General features: G+C 40.0%; 1 protein-coding gene across 2 annotated transcripts in view; it reads left to right on the top strand.

The window, feature by feature from the left end:
* The window catches only part of nrg3a (neuregulin 3a), a 417,214-nt gene that overhangs the window by 357,223 nt on the left and 34,142 nt on the right, over positions 1–25,849 (top strand). For both annotated transcript variants that reach the window (XM_087849983.1, XM_087849982.1), the window contains exons 4-5: positions 8,546–8,569; positions 18,860–18,962. In XM_087849983.1, the coding sequence (XP_087706109.1) occupies positions 8,546–8,569; positions 18,860–18,962 (127 nt within the window). The remainder of the gene's footprint in view (positions 1–8,545; positions 8,570–18,859; positions 18,963–25,849) is intronic.

The raw sequence follows: 25,849 nt of genomic DNA, 5'->3' as shown, positions 1-25,849 counted from the left end.
GAGCCGCCATCTGTCAAATATCAATTTACTTCCTGCTCTCTAAAGAGTGCTGAGCCCTAATTGGAAATAGCATGTAACGTATTCTCTGTTCTGCACACATGGAGAGTGAAGCTATCAGTCAGTCTGAGATATGAATATGATGCACTCGCTCCCTCATGCCCATCTGTGGAACAATTCGTTTTTTTATCTGACAGAGGGAAATAAGAACGATGAAGATTGTGATATTGTGTTTACTGGAGTGCAGATGGACAAACTGCAGCATGAGTATCGTCTCTATTTAGGAAAGACCGTCGCTACTTGTTCTGGAGTAACGTCTTGTTTCCTTAATGGCACATTCATAACGAACTGAAACAGAAAGTGCTAGATGCTAAATCTACTAAGTTAATGCTAAAAGTTAAAAGAACAAAGCAAAACTCCAATCTTTCTTTTTGCAGACGGTGTTCTTGTGCACCTCTTTTTTTTTTTAGTAAGCTCAACCATCCACTTCTGCTTTCGCGATTTCATCATAAACTTCTAACTTGACAGTCGCTGCTTGCAGGGAGCAGACATCAACATCAATTTTCATGCTGAGGATTATCAGTCGTGATAAGAGCATGGTCTCCAGTCATGACCCAGATACTAAACAGCAGCTTTCAGTGAAAGAGTTCCCAGTGTCCAACCCGAAAGGTAGCACTCAGCTGTGGAGCGTGACCAGGGGCATACTTCCTTCATCCCCCGGTGGCAGACTGTTAATGCTGCAGTATTACTTCCCGAAGAATCTGACACGAAATATTTGCATCACACAAATTTGTAGTTTGTGTCACTGAAAACACTATTTTTTTCACACCGAAAACATTCTCACCATCCTACGTTGCTACCATTTGATTCGTCATGACTTCATGACATGTTGTTTATCCCAAAATGATATTCAGAGCGTGGGGGTCACCCCTCTGACACAGTAAAAGAAATCCAGCCCACATCACAGATGGACAAGTGCAAGTGGTCAGATCTTAAAATAGCAGCTGGAAGTGGCACAGAGCTGCTCACATGACCTTAAAAAGTAGATAAGCCACATTTCAATCAGTTTTACATCAGCAAAGTCCCCGACGTTTGGCGAAGTATTCATAGAAGTGAAATAACCTTAAAGATGTCACAAGCTCAACAATAAACATGACTGGAAATAGAGACATTTCCCTCATCAGTGGCTAAGATGTGAGGATTTTAGGTAGTCCTGCAGATACATCCTAAAACCGTCAATTAAAGTGTCCTAATGAGTTAAATTCAGTCAGACAGTATTACAGCTTTTAATCTGCATCCATCACAAGATGAGGAACTCTAGAAGAGTTCATTTCGACTTTTTTCTCCCTTTGATTTAAAATCCTATTATCATTTTTTTTCTCTTAACTCACTTTTACGTTCACTACTTTGATAAAGGCTACATTTGGATCAGCAAGGACCCAACCATGGCCACCGCTTTTACGAGAGGAGAATAGACAGCCAGGCTATGCTCATCATGTTTCAGTCAGGAATAAAAGATACTCTGATTGCACTCCTCTTTTGTGTACGTGGAGTTCATGCCCCGTTATGTCCTGTTAATTAATCAGCAACCTTAAATCTATTCTTTACATTCTTTTAATGCCTTATGATGTATATGGTAGTGAATTCAAATTAATGCAGCTGTAAAACAACTGTGTGTGTTTGTGTGTGCGTCCCTGTGGAGGTCAGCTAATCTGTCTTCCACTGTCAAGCTCACTCCAGAGGTGGAAACACACACACACACACACACACACACACACACACTATCCCTGTCAACATATGAGTGCCCACAGGGAGAGGAAGTAGGGCAACATGCTGGAGACTCCCTGCCACCCACACCTGCCTACTCCTCAGGCTGCAAACACACACACACAGTGGGGAGTTTCCACTCCCTTACATTTTTTTTTTTTTTTTTTTTTTTGGGGGGGGGGGGGGGGGGGGGGGGGATGCTTGGTTTACTTTTCCAGGCGACAACAAATGAAACGGATTAAAAACTTGAAGGACATTGTCTCATTTTTGTTTTCAACAGCACTTAAGCAGAATTAAGCAAATACGTTGGTTTTTCAATTATAAAAGAAATACTCGTCCTAAGTGTGCTTTGGCTGTGTTTAAATAATACTCTTGAAAATAAGAAGCACCTGCACTGTGGCCTTTTTTTTGCCTCTACTGAAAACGATTTCTGTTTTATCTTAAAGCTGATTCACCTTTTATACTCTGTATATATCAGATTTTTGCAAAATGCTATCATTGGGAACAAAATTAGAAATGGATTTAAATAATATAATGTCAGTTTTGTTTCTTGTTTCCTCCTCAGTATCAGTACTTTCAGCTGTCAGCCTTCATTTGCAGTTTTGACCATTTCATCAAACAAAATATTCTGGATGTCCTTCACATCCTCTTTTCCCTGTCCTCAAATATGGAAGTTGTACTTCAGCGTCTCTACGTTGTAAGATTTTTGCAAGTTGTGTTTTGTGATTTGCATCTTATCAATTGTAAGATAATATTACAAACTCAATCTAGAGATTGCAGCAATCTCTTTTTGCGTTGCATTTGTTACATGTGTGATGATGATACCAGCTGGAAGTTTCTTCATTTCTGTTGTTTGGTTAGTAGGTGCAGGTTGGTGCAGCCATCACACTGAAAGCTAAAGATCAGAAAATGTATCCAATTATCTTTATATGAAAGGTTATTACAGCTGTGAGTTTCTCTCACACTACAACAGGGGGCCAACGTTTTGGAGCCTCACAACTCTTCCACATCTGCAACATTTTTTGATTGTGTGTCCTTCGCTTTGGACTAAATGTGAATATTGATATTTAAGAATGCAGGTTATAGGGAACATACAAACTCACTATTTTTGCAGTCTGAAATATTGAAAATTGACGATCTAGTGAAATTCCAAACAGCACAAATTCTATTCAAAGCAAAAAATAAAGAACTGCCAGGTAATATTCAGAGTATGTTTTTTTTGAAAGAAGGAAGTTATAATTTAAGGGGTTTTTGTAACTTCAAAACAATGAAGATACGTACTACAAGAAAAGGCTTTTGTGTTTCTGTTCATGAAGTGAAACTATGGAACAGTCTGAATATGGAATTAAAGCAACGTCCAAACATAAAACTGTTCAAAAAGAGTTATAAAAATATGATCTTCTCGAACTATAAAGAAAAAGAAAATATTTAAATTAAGTGAATGTCTCTATTTAAAAAAAAAAAAAAAATACAACAAAAACAACTCATGATGTGATATTAGTATATAGTATATCAGAAATCTGTTCACTATTTTTATTACAAATTATATCAGTAAGGAAGCTGACTAAATATTAACTGATAATTTATGGCAAAGGGGTGGGATTAAATAAGTGTTTACTTCTTCCCTTTCAACATGTAAATTAATAATTTTTTTTGTATGTAATTTGTACAGTATATATTTTTTTTCTTTCTTATTTTCTTTTCTAAATGTTCTTGTATATTGTTCACATGTTGAAATAAATTACCAATCAATCAATCAAAAGATTAAAGTGAAACGTTTGCTCTTAGTAGAGATATTTGAATGTGAGTATGCAGTAGTTATAGGCTTTATCAAAAGAACTGAGGGACAATACTAGTTTTACAATAATATTTGAGCTCCTCTCTTTGATAATGCTTCTTAGAGATTACTTTTTTTTAATGAATGAATGAAAAGATGTCTCGTTCCGATAAGATGTGACATCAGGTGCGGCCGTTCCTGCAGAGCGTAGTATTTAACTTACAACACTTTGTGGGTTCTTCCAGCTAATGTGGTTTACAGTAGCAGAAGTGCATACATCTTGAGTATAGCCAGCCCCAGTGGGAACTAAGTCTTATATCCTGACAGTGCCGGTGCTGATATATACTCTACCAACCAAGCTATACAGAAAATGAAATCCCAAACCTTGGCAGCTTTAGTGTTAGTCTCTTCTCTTTGAGCTCCATGGGAAATTGAGTTTCCAACCCAGCAACAGCGCTTATAGCTCTACCCAAAGGGATGAAAAAGTGCAGAATTTCAAAGAACAGATCACACCATCTTTTTCTTGTAGCTGTGCAGATCTCAGCGAGGTCACTGCTGCTAAAAATATACGTGCACGTGTATCATTGCAAAGAAATGGAGATTAACTGTCTACCAGAATTGCAAATAAAGAAAAACGTGCATTTTTAAATAAAAACAATGAATGAATAAATAAATAAACCTCTATGACGTCCAATTGGGAATTAAAAACAGTTGCCAAATATTTGGTAAAATGCAGCTTATTCCAAAAGCTTTTACTGCAATGTTTATCTCGTTCACCTCCTCATGTCCTGCATCACAGGCTTTTTTGAAAGGAGAAATCAAGAAGGCATTGGAGAGAGGTCTCTGGGTCACCGGCAAAGTGAAAAATGATCCGCTTACATCTGTGCTAACATTGCCCGATAAGACTGGGGGCAGATTGGACAGAGATTTCCGCATTAGAAAGACCAGCTCACCCACTCTAAGATGTAGGACAGGGCCACTTAGGAGATAAAGTCACTGTCGGTGCGAGAGAAGCCATCGGTAACACCACAGACATCTGCACAGGAGTTTTTCCTGTCTGTGATCCTTATATAATATGTGGCAGTGTGAGAGTGCTCATTTGAAATATGATCTAATCAGAGGTGTCATCTTACTTGACTATTTGTGAAATTCTGCTCTTTAAAAGCACCAAGTTGTAAAAAAAGAAACAGAAATGGTTAAAAATAACTGATCTTTTTGTATTATTATACTACTAATGGAATCACGCTACACTGGCCACCTTTGGTGAGACGTTGCATCAGCAGCCATAGTTTGGAGTGGAAGCAGACGAGGCTTGGTGCACGGCTGGTTAGAGCTGGCAGGAGAAGCAGTGGGAAGAGCGTAGAGAAAGGCTGGCTGGTGGGTGTTGATTGGAGCAGAGAGTCAGACAGGCAGGCTTTATCCAGGAAGAGATGATGGTGGAAAGCGTGCAAGGCAATTGGCTCACTGATGAGCAATGGAGAGCAACCCATGACACAGAAAGAAGGCATAACTTGACTGCAGACTGTGACTGGAGACTACAGCTAGTTCAGCCGCAGTGTCAGTGCCATGTAGGACTGAACAGGCTGAAATATAAGGTTCAAATACTGCTGGATCTTAATGAGAGGATGAGTTTCAGATGTGCCAATTGATTGGTCAGTTTCAGGAACTTCACCCAGACAGACACGCATGGAGAGAGAGCTTTTCTCATCTCTCTGTCCCTCGCCTTCCTGTCTCCTCTATCCTCTGTCCTCATTCACTCTGTGAATCACCTTGAAGAACGTCTCATCTCGTCAGCCCGGTCTCAGTGTCCACACTGAGACACTGTTACAGTAAGTCAATGTCAAAGTGTGCAAGGGCACCACAAGAAACATTTCGAGCCCTTTATGCACACATTATGCATTTCTGCAGACTTTACCATATGCATTTACCCTCAGTTCACAGCGTTGTTACACTACTAGGGGACGTCACACAGGCATTAAAATTGTATACAAAGAAGCGTGACAAGAGAAGACTCCTTGAGGGTTACAGGATGAAAGCTGACATAAAATTACTGGTTTTATCACAAACCATGCTTGTACATCATTGTTTTTCATGTTTTATTTAGTAAAGAAACATGAGAAAAATACTAGAGAGAATGAGGTACCTGTCGTTCTCGCTATAAGAAAAGATTTAAAAACACATGCAGTCTCCATCCCTTTAGATAGTCAGCAAAGTGTGCAAAGCCATGTGCTGAAGTGCTCTTGGACTTTACAGCTGTATACAAAGGGGACGTCAGGTACCCTCTGTGATGCTCTTGTGCTTAGGTCTTAAGATGGATATCGGGATCGGGCTCTAAAATGTATCTGGAGACGGGAGCAATCGATAGAGAGACGAGTTGTAAGGCGAGGATATCGAGGATGACCAGGCGCACCTTGAGAAAGTCTTTTCAACCATGTCATACAAAACAGCTGTGCCAAACAGCTGGAATCTTTAAAGCACGGTGGTAGAAGGATTTTACAAACACATGTGTTTATTGCTCACTGGTTGTGTTGGTTATCAAAGGAAATCATCTCTACCCTTCAACATTTGTGGGTGTGATGACTAAAGGAAGGAAAATATATTATGTGTGCATTCTTGTCACACTGGGAATTGAATATAAACGGTTTGTTTTCATGAACACTGTCATGCTCATCTGACAGAGATCATAAATAACAGTAGTCTGAAAACCCCCACAATGAAGCGATTAAGAAGCTGTGCACTCCTCATTCTACATTGACATTGTCTTAAAATGACAGCTCAGAAGCAAGGATGTCTCGTTTTGTTAATGCCTCCTGCCTCAAATCCTCTCCTCGTGCCTCTTCCTTGATTTCTAGTACTGAGATGAGGACCATATAGAAGCAGCCATGGTAGTTTGTCCTGAAACAACAACAATAATTTCCACATTTCGACTTTTTTCTCAAAAGACATTTTCAACTCTAATCTTGCAATTTCCACTTCTGTGAAGTCTGCATGTGTCGGCTGGATCAGCTGAGCCGATAGCAGATGGGGGTTGGCAGCAGGATCCGCTGAGCTGCAGTAACCGTGTCTGAGCTCAAGTTTGTGAATGAATTTCATCCTCAGTTTTTTATTCATTTCGATGAGTTCACAGGTGCGCTGGTTGGCTGTGATGTTTTTATGTGTTTAAATGTGCATTTTTCCTCTAAATACACTCTGATACAACTAATTTGTTTCTCTAGTTTATACTTAAGTGCAGCACGACTGGTACAGAACTGTTTTTGAATGGATTGAGTGGTTAGATTCAGGAAAGTACTTCGGTTAGTGTTACTAAAACAGCGTGAGCGATTTAAAGTAAATAAAAGCCAATCAGACCTTGTATTTAATAAGTTCTATCAGTGCAGCATGTAACATATAAAACAGCTGAAGTTACTAGACCTGGGTTTGGTACTACTGCCAAGTCAGTACTTTGGTAGAAATCAACACTAATGACTGAAATGTTGAATTAAATTAATGTTTAATCGATTTGTGTCTCATTGGTTAACATTATCTAATTAACTATGATTAGATAATAGAATAATTAATGAACTAATTAACTCAATTAACTAAACAAAGTTACAAAATAAATACAAATGCCTCAAATTATAAATATCCCAGTGTATTACACAAAATTAAATATATATAGTTGACACTGAGGTGTCCCCTCTTATATTGACTTTGTCATTTTCTCTGTTATAGCAGCGGTCCCCAACCCCCGGGCCTCGGACCGGTACCGGTCCGTGAGTCGTTTGGTACCGGGCCGAGTTGAGGCTCAGGTGTGAAATGTATGGTTTTCAGGGTTTTTATCGGTTTTCAGTGTTATCTTGTTATCGTTTTTATCGTTAACTCTGTTTTCCTGGGTCTTTTCACGTGTGTTATGAATAAATCTTCTTTTTTTCGGTACCAGTACTAGTTTTATTTTGTTGTATTTATCCGCGACACCTTAAAGGCCGGTCCGTGAAAATATTGTCGGGCATAAACCGGTCTGTGGTGCAAAAAAGGTTGGAGACCGCTGCTGTAGAGCATGTGATTTTAATGGTGTGCAAGTATTGCGTTGTGTACTTTAGAGGGACCAACTGTAAAGCCAGATGGCAACAGGCAGGAAAGATTTAAGTCACGCTTTTCTATATTTGTGATCGCAATTTGGTGAAGACAAAATGTGTTTGTTCAGAGTCAAACCTAGACAGTTTTAGGCTGTGGATGAACATCGATAGTGATTGTTTTCTCTCTTCTTTGTAACGAGTGGATTCTATTGGTGGCCTTGAAGCCTCTTTTTCCAGCATCTGTCGATTTTACTTGCGTCTGCAGAAATGTCGAGGTCAGAAATCTGAGCTGTAGGTAAAAGATTAGAAAGCATTTTATCTGAATGAAGAGATGAAGAAAATATTAGTCTGGAAGGAAAGCCTGAGAGCTGGAACAGTGTGAGCTGCAGTAGTTCTGCTAAGATCTCTACTCGGTTTGGTTCTCATTGGTACAAAATGACAGTAAATAACACCACTTACATGTGAGGCTACTGAAGTGTTCTTTCTCCACCGAGGAAACCTGTTCTTTATAAAAATGATCCTGACAGATTCAAATCTCTGAGCCAAGTTTATCGCTTAGGATCTGTGGTTTGATTTGATTTGACTGACAGGGTGCAGGAAACACAAGCAAAGCCCTCAATACTGTCATCAGACCTCTGTTCAAACGTTAATAATTCTTGATTGGTGCATGGGAGAGGATATAACAACTTTTTCAAACAACTGCGGTGTTCGTAGCGTGAACCCGACTGAAAGAGTTCTGGGCCTTTAAGCACGAGCTTAGTTCAGATCCAGCATCATTATCTCTGACGCATGTGTGTCGTTTATTGTGTGATTTTACTAACATGTGTCTTCTGACCTCTCGTGACAACAGATGACTTAACACACGATGCTATTGTACGCAATTCTTAATAAAAGCTGTTTTCTTTTCTCTCCCTCTCTCCTTCTTCCGTCCTGCTGCGTGAAACAACAGATCACTTGGGCATCGAGTTTATGGGTAAGGAAGCTTTTCTTGTCTTGCATCTGTCTGAGTCATAACTGTAAACATCACAGCTTTTCATATCGGATAAACAATACACTCCGAGGGCTCGGATACAGAACAAATTGTTCATAACAGCCAGCAAACGGCATAAGTTGGATGTGTCTAATTACATATGGCACCGTGACATCATTTGAAATGCAATCAGGAAAGCTGCGGTGAATACAAATATCTATAGTTATGCATTAACACATTAGCTGCCGTCAACCGTGCGTGCTGCGCTGTATTTTACACGCCGTCTCAATCTGTTTTTATCCTCCTTACACATATGTACTTACGTATCTTTACTCCCCGCACCATTTCTATCTTTCTGCTTTCTTTCTCCCTCTCGCACTATCTCTCTCTTTCTCTCACAATTGCTTATGAAGTGTCCCACCAGAATACCAATGTGCTGCAGTCTCCTTGGAAACAGTGAGAACAGAGAGGCGTGCAGGGTGCAGTGAGGGAGTTTTTGTGATGTTGGCACCGTTACCAGTCGCACTCCTCATTAGTATGTGTGGGTATGTGTGCGCATGCATGGCACATGCTCAAAGTGTGTGTCTGAAGCCCTAATGCGAGTTTGATGAGATCCTTCCAGCGATTGTGTGTTGAACGTTAGCGCGCGTTTCCCGTGCGCACGCTGCGAGGCTGTGAAGGATAGATGCCAGCGGCTCCACCTCGTCTTCGCCAAGCTGCTCGCTCCCGGTTTTGGCTCTCGCGGACTCTGTGTCGGGTATCACAGCTGAAAAGCTAGTTAACGACGTGAAACTTGTTAACCAGAGCCCCTCGCTCTCTCTCAAAATGTGTCCTCTTTAGGTTAAAAAATCTCGGTAGTATCAAGGAAAATGCCCTTCCTCCTGTCTGGCTTTACAGCATCTACATGCTCAAAGTCAAATTTCACAAGAACAAGCACTGCTGCTTCTTTCAGCTGCCGTAGCAGTCCAACGAAGTAGAGCTTTTTTTAGAAAACCTGCTTAGACTATGCAAACTTGGCAGTGACAGATGATATTTTCTACAGAGCTATCTTGCAGGTTTCCCCATTTATATTCAGCGAGAGGTTTTATGCTTCTGCAACATTGTTCAGGCTGCCACATTTTCATTGCCGAGCTGACGTCTCTAGTCCTGCCAACGTCTTCCCCCGGCATTGTGTTAAGCAGCGGCTAGATAAGAACCTCCCACACTCAATCCTGGTGTGTCAGTGTCTGTGCCTTTGGAAGCTCTTTGAAGGAAAGAAATGCACAGACCTACTGTAATGCTCTTTGTCACAGATTATTGTCATTAATGCAACTGAGAAAATATACTTTACATAGTAGATTAAACTACAAACTGTCACTTGAACTGCCCCGTCCTTTCTGTCAATAGCAAGCGATAGCAAATCGTTATTTCACTCTAAGACACGTTGCATCAACAACAGGATGATTTATAGCTACCATTTGACCAAAAAGGCTCTGATCTGAGGATTAAAAAGAACCGATTTCAGTCGCTGCTGAGAAACTCGCCCTTAATAATAAATAAACAGATTTTTAGTTTGGTGTGAATTTAACATTCAAGTAAAAGGTTTGAGGGATTGCAGGGAGCTCTAGCATGAAGACATTAGTGTTTGAGATGAGATTATAAAAAAAAAATGTAATCTCGGGCCCCAACCTACACCAGATGTCACTGGCATCACTATAAACAGCAGTGAAGTCGCATTTAAACACATGAGGTAGCCGTAAGCATCATTTGACAACTGTGGAGAAGCGACACATTTATTCCAGACCAGAAATGTTACCAGCGACTGAAAACAAATGTAAAAAGTGAGGAAAAAGTCAAAGAAGTCCATGAGTGCAAAACACAAATCACCCAAAAACATGACATGGTCTGACTCACAAACCCATGACTTTGAAACTGCCGCCCCTCAGGCAGACTTTGTCACTCTTTTAAAAGAGAACTTTTATCTCTTTGTGTCCAATGTTGCCTCTGCCAGCGCGTCTCTGTGATGCCAGCAGCTGCTGACAGAACGGCAGTACTCGATTCCCAAAGATGAGAATGTGTTGGTCAAACTTGGCTTTCTTTGCCATACAAACAAGTAAATATTAACATGTGGGGTTTAATTTTTGCTATATAACTTTGCACTGTCCACTTTCTGCTGTAGCAAAACAAATTTCCCACGTGTGGGATAATAAAGGTTATCTTATCTTAACCCAGTTATGGTTAGTTTTAGAGATGGCACGATACCACTTTTTTGTGTCCGATACCGATATCATAAATTTGGATATCTGCCGATACCGATATGAATCCGATATAGTGTGTTTTTTAATCAATAAAACTGTTTTTTTTTTTATATATTGCTGCATTTTGTATAAGTTCATACTCAAGTTAAAAAACAACAACAACACTAAAGCTATTCTGTTATACCTGTATGTTTTAAAAACACACTGCACCCAAAATATTTCATAGATCAGCAACACTGATCAATCTAATGAAGTTAAACCTGCTCCATCCTCCCTATTCTGGTATTTTAAAGAGTACTTAGCAGAAATATTAAGCAACCTAACTAATAGGGTTGCAAACTCCCAGCAAAAGAAAATAGGGAACCACCGTCTTCCTCATGATGCTTAATCAATGTAATCAACTTTTGATGCAGGGGGAAAAACATTCACAGAAATCAATTATTTTTCAAGAATAATTAAATAGTTTCAACTTCTTTCTTCAACAGAATTGCAGAATTCACAGATGGTACTTTCCCAAAGGAAAAAGTACTACAGCTTACTAGGGTATATTAGACTTAACAGTTATTATATACAGTAATGGACTCCTATACATTTACATCAGATTAAAACTTTGGGTGTAAGATTCAGGTAATTATTAAATAATTAAAAGCTAGATATTTTAAATGAGAATAAGAAAGAAAAGTATGTCTTTGTGCCCCCTTTCCCTGTTCATGCCCTATCGGCCCCCCTGGCTAAACTTTGCTAGATCCGCCCCTGCACAGTTACCAGCTGTCAGCTACGTAGAAAAAGATCCTGGTGTAGAAAGTAATATTAAATAAATTCTAACAACAGATTATCAAGCTTAATAGTGCTGCTGTTGTTCAGCCGCTGGTTTCCTCTTTCTGGTGCAAAGTGGGCCAAAAACTAAGAAGAGAGACGGACTCGCGACAGAAAAGCCGATCAGCTGATCATTAAGCAGTTTCACGATTGAAGTAGCAGCAGGAGAGGGAAGAAGAGGCAGTTGCTCTATATATCGGTTGTTAAGCTTAACGCGGGAATGCTTTACAAACATTCAGAGATGAACTTACACACTTGCTTTACTTCTCTCTGAGATAACTTTCTCGGAGATGAAATGTTTGCTATCAGGCTACAAATACACACAGCCGCTCTATCACGTGACCACACTGCTCTGACGTGCTACAGTTATGAGCTGAGTTACGCCGTGTCGCAAGTTTTGTGAGGTGCTTTTTTGATATTTAATGGATCGGATTACATTTTTTATTTCTCTCCGATATCCGATCCAGTAATTTAGGTCAGTATCGGACCGATACCGATACGTAATATCGGATAGTCCATCTCTAGTTAGTTTTACAGATAACTTGAAGCTTTGTGCCTGTTTTATAGAGAATGAACTTCTCCCGTCCAACAGACTCAGTTTCTGGGGTTAAAAGGAGAAATCGCTCCTCCGAGGACATCACAGCCTGAAGCCCTGAGCCGAGACCACATTCAGGAATTCTTTGATCCAGTTTTCCTCTTATATATATTTTCCGTATTACATGACAGAAGTTGACAGATTTGACAGCATCCAGTCAGTCAGTCATGTGGTCATCAATATTTCTAATATGACTGAGCTGTGACCGGAAGCTTTTGCACCGACTTGTAAATCAATGTTTGAAGAAAGTGTTACAAGCAGCTGCTTTCGAAGGGCAGCAGATGTATTTTAAGTCATGTTGATTTTCAATTTCCATCCAGAGGGTTCGTCGAGTGATTGCGCTGGAAGGAGGCCGGTTAGCAAAGACGAACAGACCTTTGTTTCTTTCTGTCATTTACTTCACATCGTCATAGAAACTGGCGAGGTAGAAAAACTTTTTAAAGCACTCACTCAACTTTGGCGAGCCGAGAACTAAAATGCACTGAAAATGCTAAATATTAAGCGCGAGTTGTTTGGTATGACAGAAGAGAAAGGAGATAAGTAACACAAGGGAAGAAAGACAGAGAGGAATTTAGAAACTGCAATCACTCCGGTGTCTTACCACAGATCCCTTTTCTATCAGGCAGCGTCACAATTTCATTTATTTTTATTATACTGAGATTTTCTGTGAAGGGTTTTGAATTCCTCGTGTGCAACTTGGCTCTTTTTGAATAAACCGGTGTTGCTTCTAGAAACATTACCTTTTTTTCCTATAGGTTCAGGATTAGAGAATTTTTAGTAATAAAAAATAAATAAATTACGGAGCCCCGCAGGGGACATGGGAGAAAAAAAAATTAAGACGGACTTTTGCGAGATCTCGCAAAACTTTTGCGAGTTCTCGCAAAACAAACTCGGGATCTCGCAAAACTTTTGCGAGATCACGAGTTTGTTTTGCGAGATCCCGAGTTTGTTTTGCGAGATCTCGCAAAAGTCCGTCTTAATTTTTTTTTCTCCCATGTCCCCTGCGGGGCTCCGTAATAAATAATCCGTAATATGTCCCATATTTTTTTAAGAAAATTGCCATGGGAGAATTGGCCCTGTTATTTGTTATCGTCATCTGACACTGATGAATAATGCATCTAAAAAGCTTCTGCATCCAGATTCATCAAAGTTAATTATCCTTTAGTTGTGTTGAAGTCAGCCTTTAGTAAAATTGTTATGCAAATCTATCCGTAAACCAACAAACAGGCAGACAAAAGCATAGCATTCAGGCACTGGGGCATGAGAATTTGAAGGGTTAAAGAATCTGTGGTGCTTGATGGTGGATCTAAACAAAGTGCTCGTTAAAATCAATTTCATGCCACACTAGAAGGACGAGCCAGGAAAAGCCGGGGCAATGAGCTCTCTCCTTTTAGTGCCAGTGAGAAGCCAAACGGCAGGCAGCACACAGAAGAACGGCTACTACCAGCAAATACTGAGCTACAGTAACATCTTCCGGGCTGTGGGACAGCAGAGAATATTATGAGAAGCAAGAAAAAAAAGTGATAAAAAGAAAGAAAATTGCCAGCGATAACAATATCTCCAGTCACCTAAATAGATTCAGTCTGTAAATGGGTGAATAAAGCTATCCAAGTAATAGAGGAAAGAACCGTGACCAGCCAAGAGAGCATGTTTACTCTAGCACGGCAGGCCTGCATAATAAAGGTTTTATCCACCATCAGCAGTCTGTGCTGCGGCACATGGAAATTCTAATGCTCAGAGCTGCGGAGAAATGGCAACATAATCCCACCCTGTCTGTCTGCATCCTTTGATCTTTGCTTTTTCTTATGTCGCTCCATCCATTCATCCATTCATGTCAGTCTCTAATGATCATGACATTTATCATGGCCTAGACTGGGGGCATGTGATAAACAGAGCATCGCCGGTATCAGTATGCTCATCTTTATACGCCGCGCTTTGACAGCAACAAACTCTTCTTGTGCACTTTATGGAACCGTCTCGGCCGTGACAATGGGCGACCGAGCTGTCATTGACATGGGCTGTATCCCAATTCAGGGTCTGCAGCCTTAAAGGCCGCATTTTAAGGCCGATTACGTCACAGCGACGCGACGAAGGCTGTCCCAATTCGAAGGCTGCTCGAAATGCGGCCCTCAAATGCGTCCTTCATTTCCCTGAATTGTAAGGACGTGGCGGTGTAGACTTTGTGGCCCAACATATCCCAGAATGCATAGCGCGGCGGTGGGTGTGGATAATTTTGCCGGAAAAAAACGGCGGATAAGGCGTGCCCGAAGAGTAAACTTTAAGTACTGAATATTATGTCACTTATTTATGTGCAAATGTTTAATAACGAAGAACATTAAAACATTACTGTTGGCCACATGTCGGCAAAGTTATGTGACATTAGTGACGTTTGTACTAACTTGGTTTTACAGCCTTTACTTTAAAATATACGCCGTTCAATAGCTGAGCTTAATCTTACAGACAATGATCAAAGCCCATGTAGAAACAAACAAACAAATAAACAAAAGATTTTCTTCTTCATTTCTGTTAAACAAAGCTGTATGAAACGTTTCCAGCTGTTAGTATCATGGTTGCTAGGTAACCTGGGCAGCGCAACGGACGCTACACCATCCCATTTCACAAGCCTCGCACTTCCGGCCTTAGCGGTCTTTGAGTACGCGGCCCTTGAGGACCGTTAAGGCTGCAGACCCTGAATTGGGAAACAGCCTATGTCATTTCTTCTTCGTCTTCTTCTGTTTTACTGGCAGTTGGTAACCCATTTAATTGGAGTAAGAAGTTGTACTGCCCTCTAGTGGAAAATAATATAATTGTTCTGCCCATTACTCACGCTGGTCGATTACAGCAGCGGTCCCCAACCCCTGGGCCACAGACTGGTACCGGTCCGTGAGTCGCTTGGTACCGGGCCACGAGAGTTGAGGCTCGGATGTGAAATGTATAGTTTTCAGGGTTTTTATTATCATTAACTCAGTTTCCCTGGGTCTTTTCCCATGTGTTGTGAATAAATCTTCTTATTTTGTCACCTGTACTGGTTTTATTTTGTTATATTTATCGCAACACCTTAAAGGCCAGTCAGTGAAAATATTGTCAGACGCAAACCGGTCCGTGGTGCACAAAAGGTTGGGGACCGCTGGATTAGAGTACCAATCAGGTGGAACCAGATAATCTTTCACCGCACACCTGATCATTTCTCGCGGCACATCCAGTGGTTGCGAAACACTGCCCTAGAGGGTCTGAAAATTCAAGCTGCTGAACTGCATTGTTAAACCCTGTTTGTGTTATTGGTGTCTTTTGGAGTGTTGTCTGACAAACATTATGGTTTGTTGCATAGTTAACTGCCCCATCAGTTCATCTAAGAAGTTAATGCTCCACTTCTCATGAGAGAAATTCTAGTATTTTATTTATATTGTACTTAGCGCTATTAGCTCGACGTGCAATGCTACCATACAGTGTCTAGATGCACATTCTCAGTCATATTTGCTAGCCTTTGCTAACTTGCATTGGAACTTTTCATGCAATTATGGTCACTTCTCTTTCCAGCAACATAACAACATAACGGCAGAGTTGAAAAGTCTACAAACAATGAATAACATCAAAGGGGCCGAGTCCATCCTTTCTATTACCTCCATTTCTGGTCGTCTCAAAACCTGGTTGATCAGTAGCTTCTATGCTAGTATGCTAACACTGACTGTTTGACCAATCAATCATCCAAATTCTGCAACAATATAAACTTTGAACTGATTCCAATGTGCTGCCAATCAGCATTAAATTCTACTACCTTCAAACTCCAGGCCACAGTTTATTCCATAATTGTACAAATGAAATACAACTGAATAGTCTTTCACCTAATATCTGTAACAGTCCTCGACAGTGTCGGTGCCTGCCAGCTGCCTGACTTGTCCATATGTTCGGTATTAGATTAAAATCCTTGAATTACTCACAAATCTGGCACCCTTTGTCACTAAAATAAGGGTAAGATTCAATGTGCAAACACTGCCTGGATAGAAAAAAATTGAAATCTCTTAATGCACAAGAGCTTTTTTTTTTTTTTTTTTTTTTTAACTTTCAGTGATTTTGAGGGGGAAACTGAGTCGATCCTAATGGACTTGGCTCAAAAGCACTCCAGAGGAGAGGGCCACTACTGATGGAAATGTGTGTGCTGGAGAACTGCCAAGTGCATTTTACTGTCCACCGTTTCTGTTTATATGTCATGAACTCCACCAGGCAGACTTCAGCCATCTCATCAGGGCTCAGAGTCAGCATGCCTGAGAGATATGCTGTCAAAATGCCACCTCTCTCTGTCGCCAGACTCTGTATGTGAGTGTCTGTGACTGTGCTCTCACCCGCTATTCGATTGCACTGTAATTGTTTGTGCTTATTTCGAGCATTCGTGCTCTTCAGGACATAGGTGTGCATGTTGTATGATGCAACAGAAAGTATTTCTCATAATGAAGCTCAACTCAATCATTTTGGATGATGATTGAAAGAGTCGGCACACAAAACCCGAGTTGGTTTGTTTATACACAGTTTTTCATTTTTATTTTCCCATTCAGTTATTTCACACAAGCCCACTTAAATTGTATTTCTCCAACTCTTTCTCCATTTCTTACCGCCTTATCTTTCTGGCACACTCGACTGTGCGGAGTGTATAGCAGCTGTAAACACGCTATGAATGTATATGACTACATACAAAAAAGGTCACCGCAGCCCTTCTATATTACTGCCGCTGCCACTTTTAGTGTAAAATATTGATCACATTTCTCTATAATGTGGCTGTGAATAAGTGGCCGGCAGGGCTCTGCAGTGCAGAAATGGAGGTTTCAAGTGGAAAGTAATAGAAGATGTGACCTCACGGCTCCACAGATGGAACATGAACATACTTTCCCTCTCATGAGCCGTATGATTAATTCATATCACGAGAGGGTGTTTTTTTGTTTTGTGTGTGTGTGCAGTCCAAATAAGCACGTGGGAGGGGAATCTAAGGTATTGCGTGACCTTGGACAAGCCGAAAACATATTTATGACTAACCAAATACTTGAAATGCTGCATGCATATGTAAATATAAGCCAGACAGTGTGTGATATACTGAAGTTTTGCCCATTTCTCTACTCAACTCGTAGCTGTGTATGCATGTATTCATATATTTCTGTCCCTACACACATTAATTACCACCCAGTTTTCCTCAGGCATGTTGTAAATTCTGAAAAGGCTAACCAGTGGCAGCCAGATCAGTCAATACGCTGGATTTATCAGATAAAAATCCATCTTCCTTGCTTACTAACACCTGGCTGGTTGATTTCTCCTCACCTTTCCTTTTCCTCTTGGTCTCCTGCCTCCATGTCTGTTGCTCTGCCGTCCCTGCAGCCAACCTAATGTGCCCCAGCTCCCTCTGCTGACATAATTGTAGCCCATGAGCAAATCTGTTGCAGCCTGATTAGCAGCATCTAAACAGCACTGGCCCCGGACATAATTTAGACATAGATGGAGGGAGAGAAATAATGGCACAGAGGAGAAGGGAAAAAATGTACCGAAAAGACACTAATAGGCTCTGCAACATCTGTTATTTTTAGGGATTATAAATGATATATCGCACGTACGACCGGTTGTGCGATTTCTGCGGGGTACACAATAGCTTAAAGGCTGCTGTGAAAGGCTCGGATCGAGAGATCCCTGTTTTAAATTCCCCGACAGGCTTAAAAATATTGATGTGGTTGTGAATTAGTAACACTCTCCCTCGCTGACTGCTGTCAGGATGCCCTTGAGCAAAACGTAGTGTCTGCAGCTGTGTTGCGGTTTTATTCCTCAGCTCGCGGCTGTGATTTTTGTGAGTGGTGATTATTTTTTTTGCGCTAAAGTGGCCATTCGTGCCCATCCACGGTGAGAATTTGTCTCAATCACCTCAACGTAAAACCTCAACACCTGTCATCGTCATTGTTTTCCAAGGTCTGAGCCTTGCTAAATAAAACTTGATTGATCGCCTATTAATGTATCTGAAGGCAACTATGATTTACTTGTTCGGAACAAACAAGACAGCTTCCATTTTTCTCCACTAATGGCGTTCCTCCGCGCCATAACTCTTCTTGTCTCCATGTATTCAGGCTCCATTACATGTGGCATCCATTTCAAAAGCAGTGTCTTGTGTCTGTCGGACCATTACTCTACGTGGGAGAGCTGATAGAAATGAGCCGAAAGGCTGTGTGGTAACTAAGAATAGCGAGTGTTGCTGGGGAGTTGTAAAAGCGCGTTTGTTTATTGCTGTTTTATTTCAATTTTATTTGGTTTACGCAAAAGTAATTACACTTGTAAGAATCTGCAAGACAGATACAGAAGAGCCTAAGAGAGCTGTTGCACCACAACTGCTTGTTCGGTGATTTAAAAAGGCTGTTTGGGTGCTGTAAACAACACCGTTAGAAATTAAAAATGGGTAAGTGCAAATCTCAAACCCATGTTTAATTCTGCGTTATGGTGAGGACTGTGTGGATGTTGACTGTGGGATGTCTGCACATATACACGCTCGCACAGCTGCACTGTTTTCTCTCCCTTCCTCGGTCTCTCGCATAAACACGTGCGTGATCTATAGCTTTATTTCCCCGAGGGTCTGTTGTTCAAACATTAATGTGACTTCTTCCTGTGTTTATTTCTCCACAGAGAGCAAAGAGGTGTATAAGAGACAGGTGCTGTCAATCACGTCCATTGCCATGGCGATTAGCCTCCTGGGAACGCTGTGCATGGCCCTCTACTGCCGCAACAAGTGAGAAAATGAACTCGCAACACCGCACATAAAGTCTACAAATGGCTGTTAAAACTACAATTCAAATCTTTTTTAAATCCAGCGTACTTACTGGCTTATCACTTACTTCCTGTAGGTTAATATTCAAATTGCACTCGCGCAGTTAACCCTTTAAGACCTACCATAGAACCAAGTCCGCCAGAGCTTATATTATATTTTTACATGCTGTGGAGCCATTTTTGGGAGCATTTCAAGTTGATATACATCAATACAACCATTACAGCCTAAATTTTAATAATATGTCTGCATTAAGTGCATAGTAATTACATAAATTGCAAAAAAGTGCAATAAACTACAAAAAAATTGAAAATCGTTTTTGTTTTTTTAACATATATTTCTAGTTAGAGAAATTTAAGAGGCTTATCCCTCAAAACTGTAAATACAAAAAAGTTGCACAAAATAGTTTCCCACCACAGGAAATTTATTTTGAGTGTCTTCATAGTTTTATTTTTGAAATACACCAATTTTTATATACTGCAGGAAAAACTAAAATAAATATTATAGTGCAAATTTGCAAAAAAGCAGCATATGCATCAAAATAAACTATTTCCAGCAGTGCAATATGAGTCCTAAGCATCCCAGAAACGACACAGAAAGTCATAAAGTCAAACATAACTTTTAAAAACACCAGTATAGGCTCATAAGGCCCTGATGGTAAAAAACTACATTTCCGCAAAATAACGTCACTTCCGGTTTCGGGCAGGACATCGCAGGACATGCGATAGTTTGTGCTGATGGACGTAGGAAGTGTTATGAACAGCTGATCGGATCGGCAAAGCGTGTTTCTGGAATATTATGTTTTTGTTGCTGCAAGCGCTTTTTATGCAGTTTTTGCAAAGTTATATGTGGAAGGAAACTGTGACCGAGGACAAGCTGATGGCATAAGATGTAAGTACAACTCCTCCGGTTTCATATGCAAAAAAAATTATTGCGCTAGCTCACGTGGTTGCAGAGCTACTGGGATTTAAAAAAAGTTACGCAAAACGGAGAGTGCCGCTCTGACCGGCTTTAAAGGGTTAATTGTTTTTATGTATGTTTAGAGCTGCAGGAAAAACGAAAATAAATATTACAATGCAAATTTGCAAAAAAGCAGCATGTGCATCAAAATAAACTATTTCCAGCAGTGCAATATGAGTCCTAAGCATCCCAGAAACGACACAGAAAGTCATAAAGTCAAAGATAACTTTTGCTGAGATCTGGGAACAACGCTTCAACAACAAAGTGGATCAGTGAACAAATCTTTCTGTGAGAAAGAAGAAAGTAAAACTGCTTGTTGTAAATGAACTGTCACTAAGTAAACTCTAAACAGATTGCAGTGCACTGCCAGCGAGCATTAAAATCTACAAACTTCAAACTAGAGGCGACAGGTTATTTCATAATTGTACAAATAATGTGTGAATCTGCACCTCTAAGCATTATCTTCCCAGGAATTATGTTTCAGCACAAACCGCGAGCAGACTACATAACAGGTGGAGACAAACAGGTGTTATTTTTAATGTATTCAAGCTCTCTTTCTCACTAATGTGTGAATGGTTTGTTAAGTAACATCAAAAATTAGACTTTCTTCAACCCTCATCTAACAGCTTCTAGACGTGATTTCATTTCTGTTAAAGACTCGGGTCATATTTGCCCCACAAACTGTTGCATTTATGCATCGAGCCGAGGTCCCAAATGCCTCGGCTTAATGCTTCTCCTTTGCTTTCCTCAGGACACGAAACAAAAAGCCAGACTAGCCAGCACTCATTTAAAAATGGAGACCACTAATCACTAAGCCAATAAAAGTTCTGGTTCCCATTGCAAACAGACCAACACAAACTTCACAGAAACAAAATGAAAATCGGACGTGGACTCAAATCATATTTTGCAATAACAATAACAGGGAAGCACGCCGTTATCTTTGGAAGCCCACCAGCCCAACATGGACACATTGGCTTGCATCAGCAGGGCATTCAGTACATGAAGGGATTTCCATTTAGTCTCAGAGAGTTCGAAAGAAATTGATGCTGCACTGATGAAGCGATGCAATCTTCCAAACACAGAGCATCCACTGGTTGTGTTGTGTGCCATCTATGATGTCACCAGGGCCCTATCACCTTGACACTTGAGGTTTGCTAGACTTGCTGTAATAAACTCTCGAATGCTAGATGTCACCACTCGGGCAAAATATCACCACTGGTATAGAAGTAGAAGAAATTGAAAATGGAAGCAAAAAAAATAAGCTTTCTGCAGAAAGTCTCATCCTGTCAAGGTTTTACAGCATCTCTCTCTTAGCCTTTGTCCTTGTATACCATTAAAATGGTGGCTAAACACTGTTAAGGTCACACACTTGTGTGCACCATCATTTTCTCCTAATGTAATCTTTCACTGCTATTTATCATAGACTTCTGCACAAGTACAAGTCTTTGTGCAACCAGACGTCCTACCCCCTGCTAGCCATTAAAGCATGCAGGTTTTAGTCACTTCTGCATTAGTTTCACTTTTCAGCCCTGGAAGCAATCTCTGTCTGTTACACTGTCTATTATGGCTCATCAGCATTTTGGCTGTTGCTAGCTGGCGCAGGCGGTGCGAGCATGCACAGGGGTGCAGCTGCAGCTCAGTCAGTAACTATGCGTGTCATTAATAACACTGGTTTTCTGGATGCTAAGCAGAGAACTTTCAAAGTATTTGGCAAGCTGTGAATATGTTGCTACTTAATGCATTTATACGCTCACTGACGAATATCCAAACGGAAACATTGCAGGAGTCCTCAGGTGAGCTTGTTTTTGATTATTGGCTGCTACAACTTGAAAATGGTACTTGGTCACTTGATTCTTAATTATTTAAGTAAGCAAAATGTAAATCTATAAGTGATACTGCTGATTGTTCTTATGAACAATGTAGTTGATGTCTAACAGTGTTGGTCAAGTTACTTAAAAAAAGTAATCAGTAACTAATTACTGATTACTTCCCCAAAAAAGTGATCCCGTTACTTTACTGATTAATATTTTCAAGAGTAATTTATTACTTAGTTACTTAGTTACTTTTTAAAAACACGATTTACAACCTGAATAGGTGATAAAGCGATAGATCTTTCAGCCCAATTCTACTTTTTCTGCATAATCCATCATACAAAATGTAATCAAATGGAAAAGTCTCTTTTTAAAATTTGTTTTATTAGTTTTAATCTTTTAACTTTATGCATCAAGCAAAAATTTAATTATCTGCAACATTCTCTGACTGGAAGAAATTAGTTTAACATTTAAACCTATTTTCTGCACATTCCAGCACATAAAATAAAATATCTTTTCTTGTGTGTGTTTACACTCAGTCTTTCAAATAGATGCAAGTAAAACACAGCAGAAAATAAATAAAGTCAAAGACTAGCGGTCCTGTTGCTCTATTTTCACCTGTAAAGCAGGAGTGGGGTAGGCGGAGGGTTACCCTGGTGCAGGTGTGCAGCGGTCAGTGGAAGAATCCGCGAGTTTCTCTGTGAGTTTCCCATTACGTCGTAGCTACTCGGTGCTTGTTTGGAAGTTTAGGGGTTTTTTCGCTGTAAAAAGAAGTTTTCTTCCCACGCACAACGGACACTAATGTTTTTGTCACTTTTTATGGAATCAAACTCAAAGTAAGGTCAGTACTTCCACGCTTTAAACGCTGCACGCTCATACTCTCTCTGCACTCGATATATGATCCATTGTTGATCTGCACACAGCTGTTGTCACGAACGTCGCACTCGCTTACGTCACTGTCATGAGAAACTCTCGCAAAAAATCACGGTTTTAGTAACGCAGTAACGCAGCGTTCCTACGGGAAAGTAACGGTAATCTAATTACCGTTTTTGCAATAGTAATCCCTTACTTTACTTGTTACTTGTTACTTGAAAAAAGTAATCGGATTGATGTCCAACACAACAGAAAAACAGGAACCACTATGACATTTTTGTGAAGCGGCGCTCTGCATATCATAAAGAGTGTTTCAGTGGCTTCGTGACACAAAAACGACTGAGGTTCGAGCTCCTGGTGGGTATTCAGCACAGATAAATTTAGTTCAGTTCGACACTGGAAAGACTGAAATTACAAGAACTGCAGTTGAATTATTACTCAGCTCCTAGAGTGACAGCATTTCCCCTTTAATATGTTGACAAGTAAATTAGCTGTAGTGACATGACATTTCACCACAACCAGCAATTTCAATATTTTTTTTCTTGATTTTCCTTTGATTTGAAAGTGTCTACAATGACTGACATTCAAACTTTTAAGTAATATTACTGCTGCTACATTCTGCCACTGGTCCCTGAATCAATATATTATTATCACATGTGGTAATAAGCCCTATTGGGTGTGTCAGACCACATGTAAACAAAGACATATTTAAATTTAGTGAAAACCGAGGCAACATGTTGAGGCATCCTGCATCTTGGATGAAATCCCAGACCAGGGATTTGCAACAATTTGTAAAGCTCATTATACACATACACATATGCATAGCCTATTATCACCCAAAGGTCAGCTCATGTGGCTTAAGCCTTTCTCTGCTCTCTGCCTGTTTTCTGCAGGGTTGAAGTTAATGTGTTCACAGTAATTGGTAAATGAATAGTCATATATATAAATGTCCCTTGCAAAGGGAATCTCAGCAGTATGGGTTAAACATCTGGTTCTAATGGCAGTATGCCATTCAGAGTATGTGGACTATGGAGCACGCTATGATAGATGGCACTGTAATTCCATAGGCTTTCCTCAGTAATATAATGATGTGAGTGAGTGAGCAGCCTGACAACAAGATAATCGGATCAAGCGATGATGGACAGGCGCTTTCAGTGAATCCATAATTGAGTCAGGGAACTTGCTTGTTCATTGGAGAAGATGCATACAGATTGGGATGAAGGAGCAAGGGAGCGGATCTGAGTGACCTGAATAAAGATAAAGTCAAAGGTTTTCTCACACCGAGAAAAAAGATCCCGATAAAAGTGCAGCTACATGAAAGACAAGTGATTTCCCACTTCATGCTAAAACAATAACAGAGAGACATTAAGTGTGTTTTACATTATAATATCCATCACTGATGACTTATCTGCTTTATTGTCCTTTAACATTAACTTAGGGCTGTGTGCAGGCAGGAGTGGTGGTAAGGAGGACCCAAAGTGCAGACGCTCGGAGGCAAAACTCAGCTTTTATTGCTGGCAAACGTAACAAAAATCCAAAAATCCAAATAAACTTACATGAGCAGGCAGACAGAACACACAGCATAAATAAGGGTAGACCACGACACAGAGAAACACAGGGCTTAAATACTAGAGGTGGGAATCACCATACATCCCACGATACGATATTATCACAATACTTAATGCACGATACGATATTATTGCAATTTTTTTAAATACTTTGCGATATTCAGATTCTGTAGATAAAGGTAAACTTTATCAATATTCATTTTCTCTAATATCAAAGTCTCACACTCAGTCTTTCTCTCATTTCAGTTTTATTGTTGACAAACTGAACGGTTTGTATTACAGTCTAGTCCAACTTAACTGAATCAACCATCTGGTACAATTATAGCTATTCTGAACTATGCAGTTTATGAAAACTATGCAGCCCCTTCAGCAACTGAAGAATTTGAAAGTAAATTAAAACAAAATATAATTTTACATTAAATAAAAAAATTTGAACTTAATTAAAATAAAACATGTCTTAAATTAAAATAAGTAAACTGTCATGTTTATTGCTGCCAAAAAAAAAGTTAAACACATTTGGACAGTGAAGGAATGTCAGGATTCTTGCTCAGAAAAAGGATCAACATGCTCTGAAGTCAGAGCACAAAAACCTTTTTTGTAACAAAATATTGATTTCTGCTGTCCCTGTATCCATACATTATTAGCAAACAAAATATCACCATACTACACAGTATCCATTTTTCCCCCACCTCTATTAAATACACAGAGGGAGCAATCAGGGAATAGGTAACAGGAGGGAAACACAGCTGGGGCAAATCAGGCCTAACGAGACAAAGGAAGCAAAACCAGACGCATTTACATGAGACACGGACTTTCAAAGTAAAACAGGAAACATAACACAGACTGAACTAAAGACACAGACTCACATGCAGGCACTGCAACAGAGGGAACAGAGACGTGGGACCAGGGCAGACAGACACTGACTGGACACGGGGATATCGCAACTAAGGATACACAGACAAGGGGATACAGCCAACAGGGGAGCAACTAGAGAAGACAGAGACATAAACCATAAGACAGAACTCAAAGAAACCAAAGACTAGAAATGATAAATACCGTAGTTTTCGGGTCATAAGCCGCTACTTTTTTCCCCACACTGTGAACACTGCGGCTTATACTGACGTGCGGCTAATGCATTTTTTTTTCATGCGGCCAAAAACATTTTGCCTGGTAACAGTAGACCAATAAAATTGATAAGTAGTATATATGCGGTATATATTTTTACCGGTTGTTAAGAGACGTTGTAATGTTGTTTGTGCACTGTTTCGTAAAAAAACCATAAGCAACGTAATTTGTGTGTTACTGATATGTACGTATACTTAAAGGTAGCCGTGTTACAGGCCCTGATCAAGGAAAAAAAGCATTTGCAGTATGTATTTTTGTATGTTACCATAATGTTTTTGTTACCTTACAGATTAAATTAAACGTTAAAAAGCCTCACGTGTAATATTTCTGTGTAAATATCTCATATTACGAGTGAAATGCATACGGCTTAAAATCCGGTGTGGTCTGTAGTCCGGGAATTACAATAATATAATAAACTCAAAAGCCCTGGGTCAACGACCCAGGCATCCTAACATATTCCATGAGTGTTGTGAAACTCACCACTTCATAATCAACATTTAACCTTAAAAAAACA

Source organism: Neolamprologus brichardi, chromosome 13 (genome assembly GCF_056152115.1).
Source record: "Neolamprologus brichardi isolate AB-2024 chromosome 13, ASM5615211v1, whole genome shotgun sequence".
In the NCBI taxonomy this organism is placed as follows: Eukaryota; Metazoa; Chordata; class Actinopteri; order Cichliformes; family Cichlidae; genus Neolamprologus; species Neolamprologus brichardi.
The sequence above is the reverse complement of the archived record's forward strand: the minus strand, read 5'-3'. Positions and strand labels throughout refer to the sequence as shown.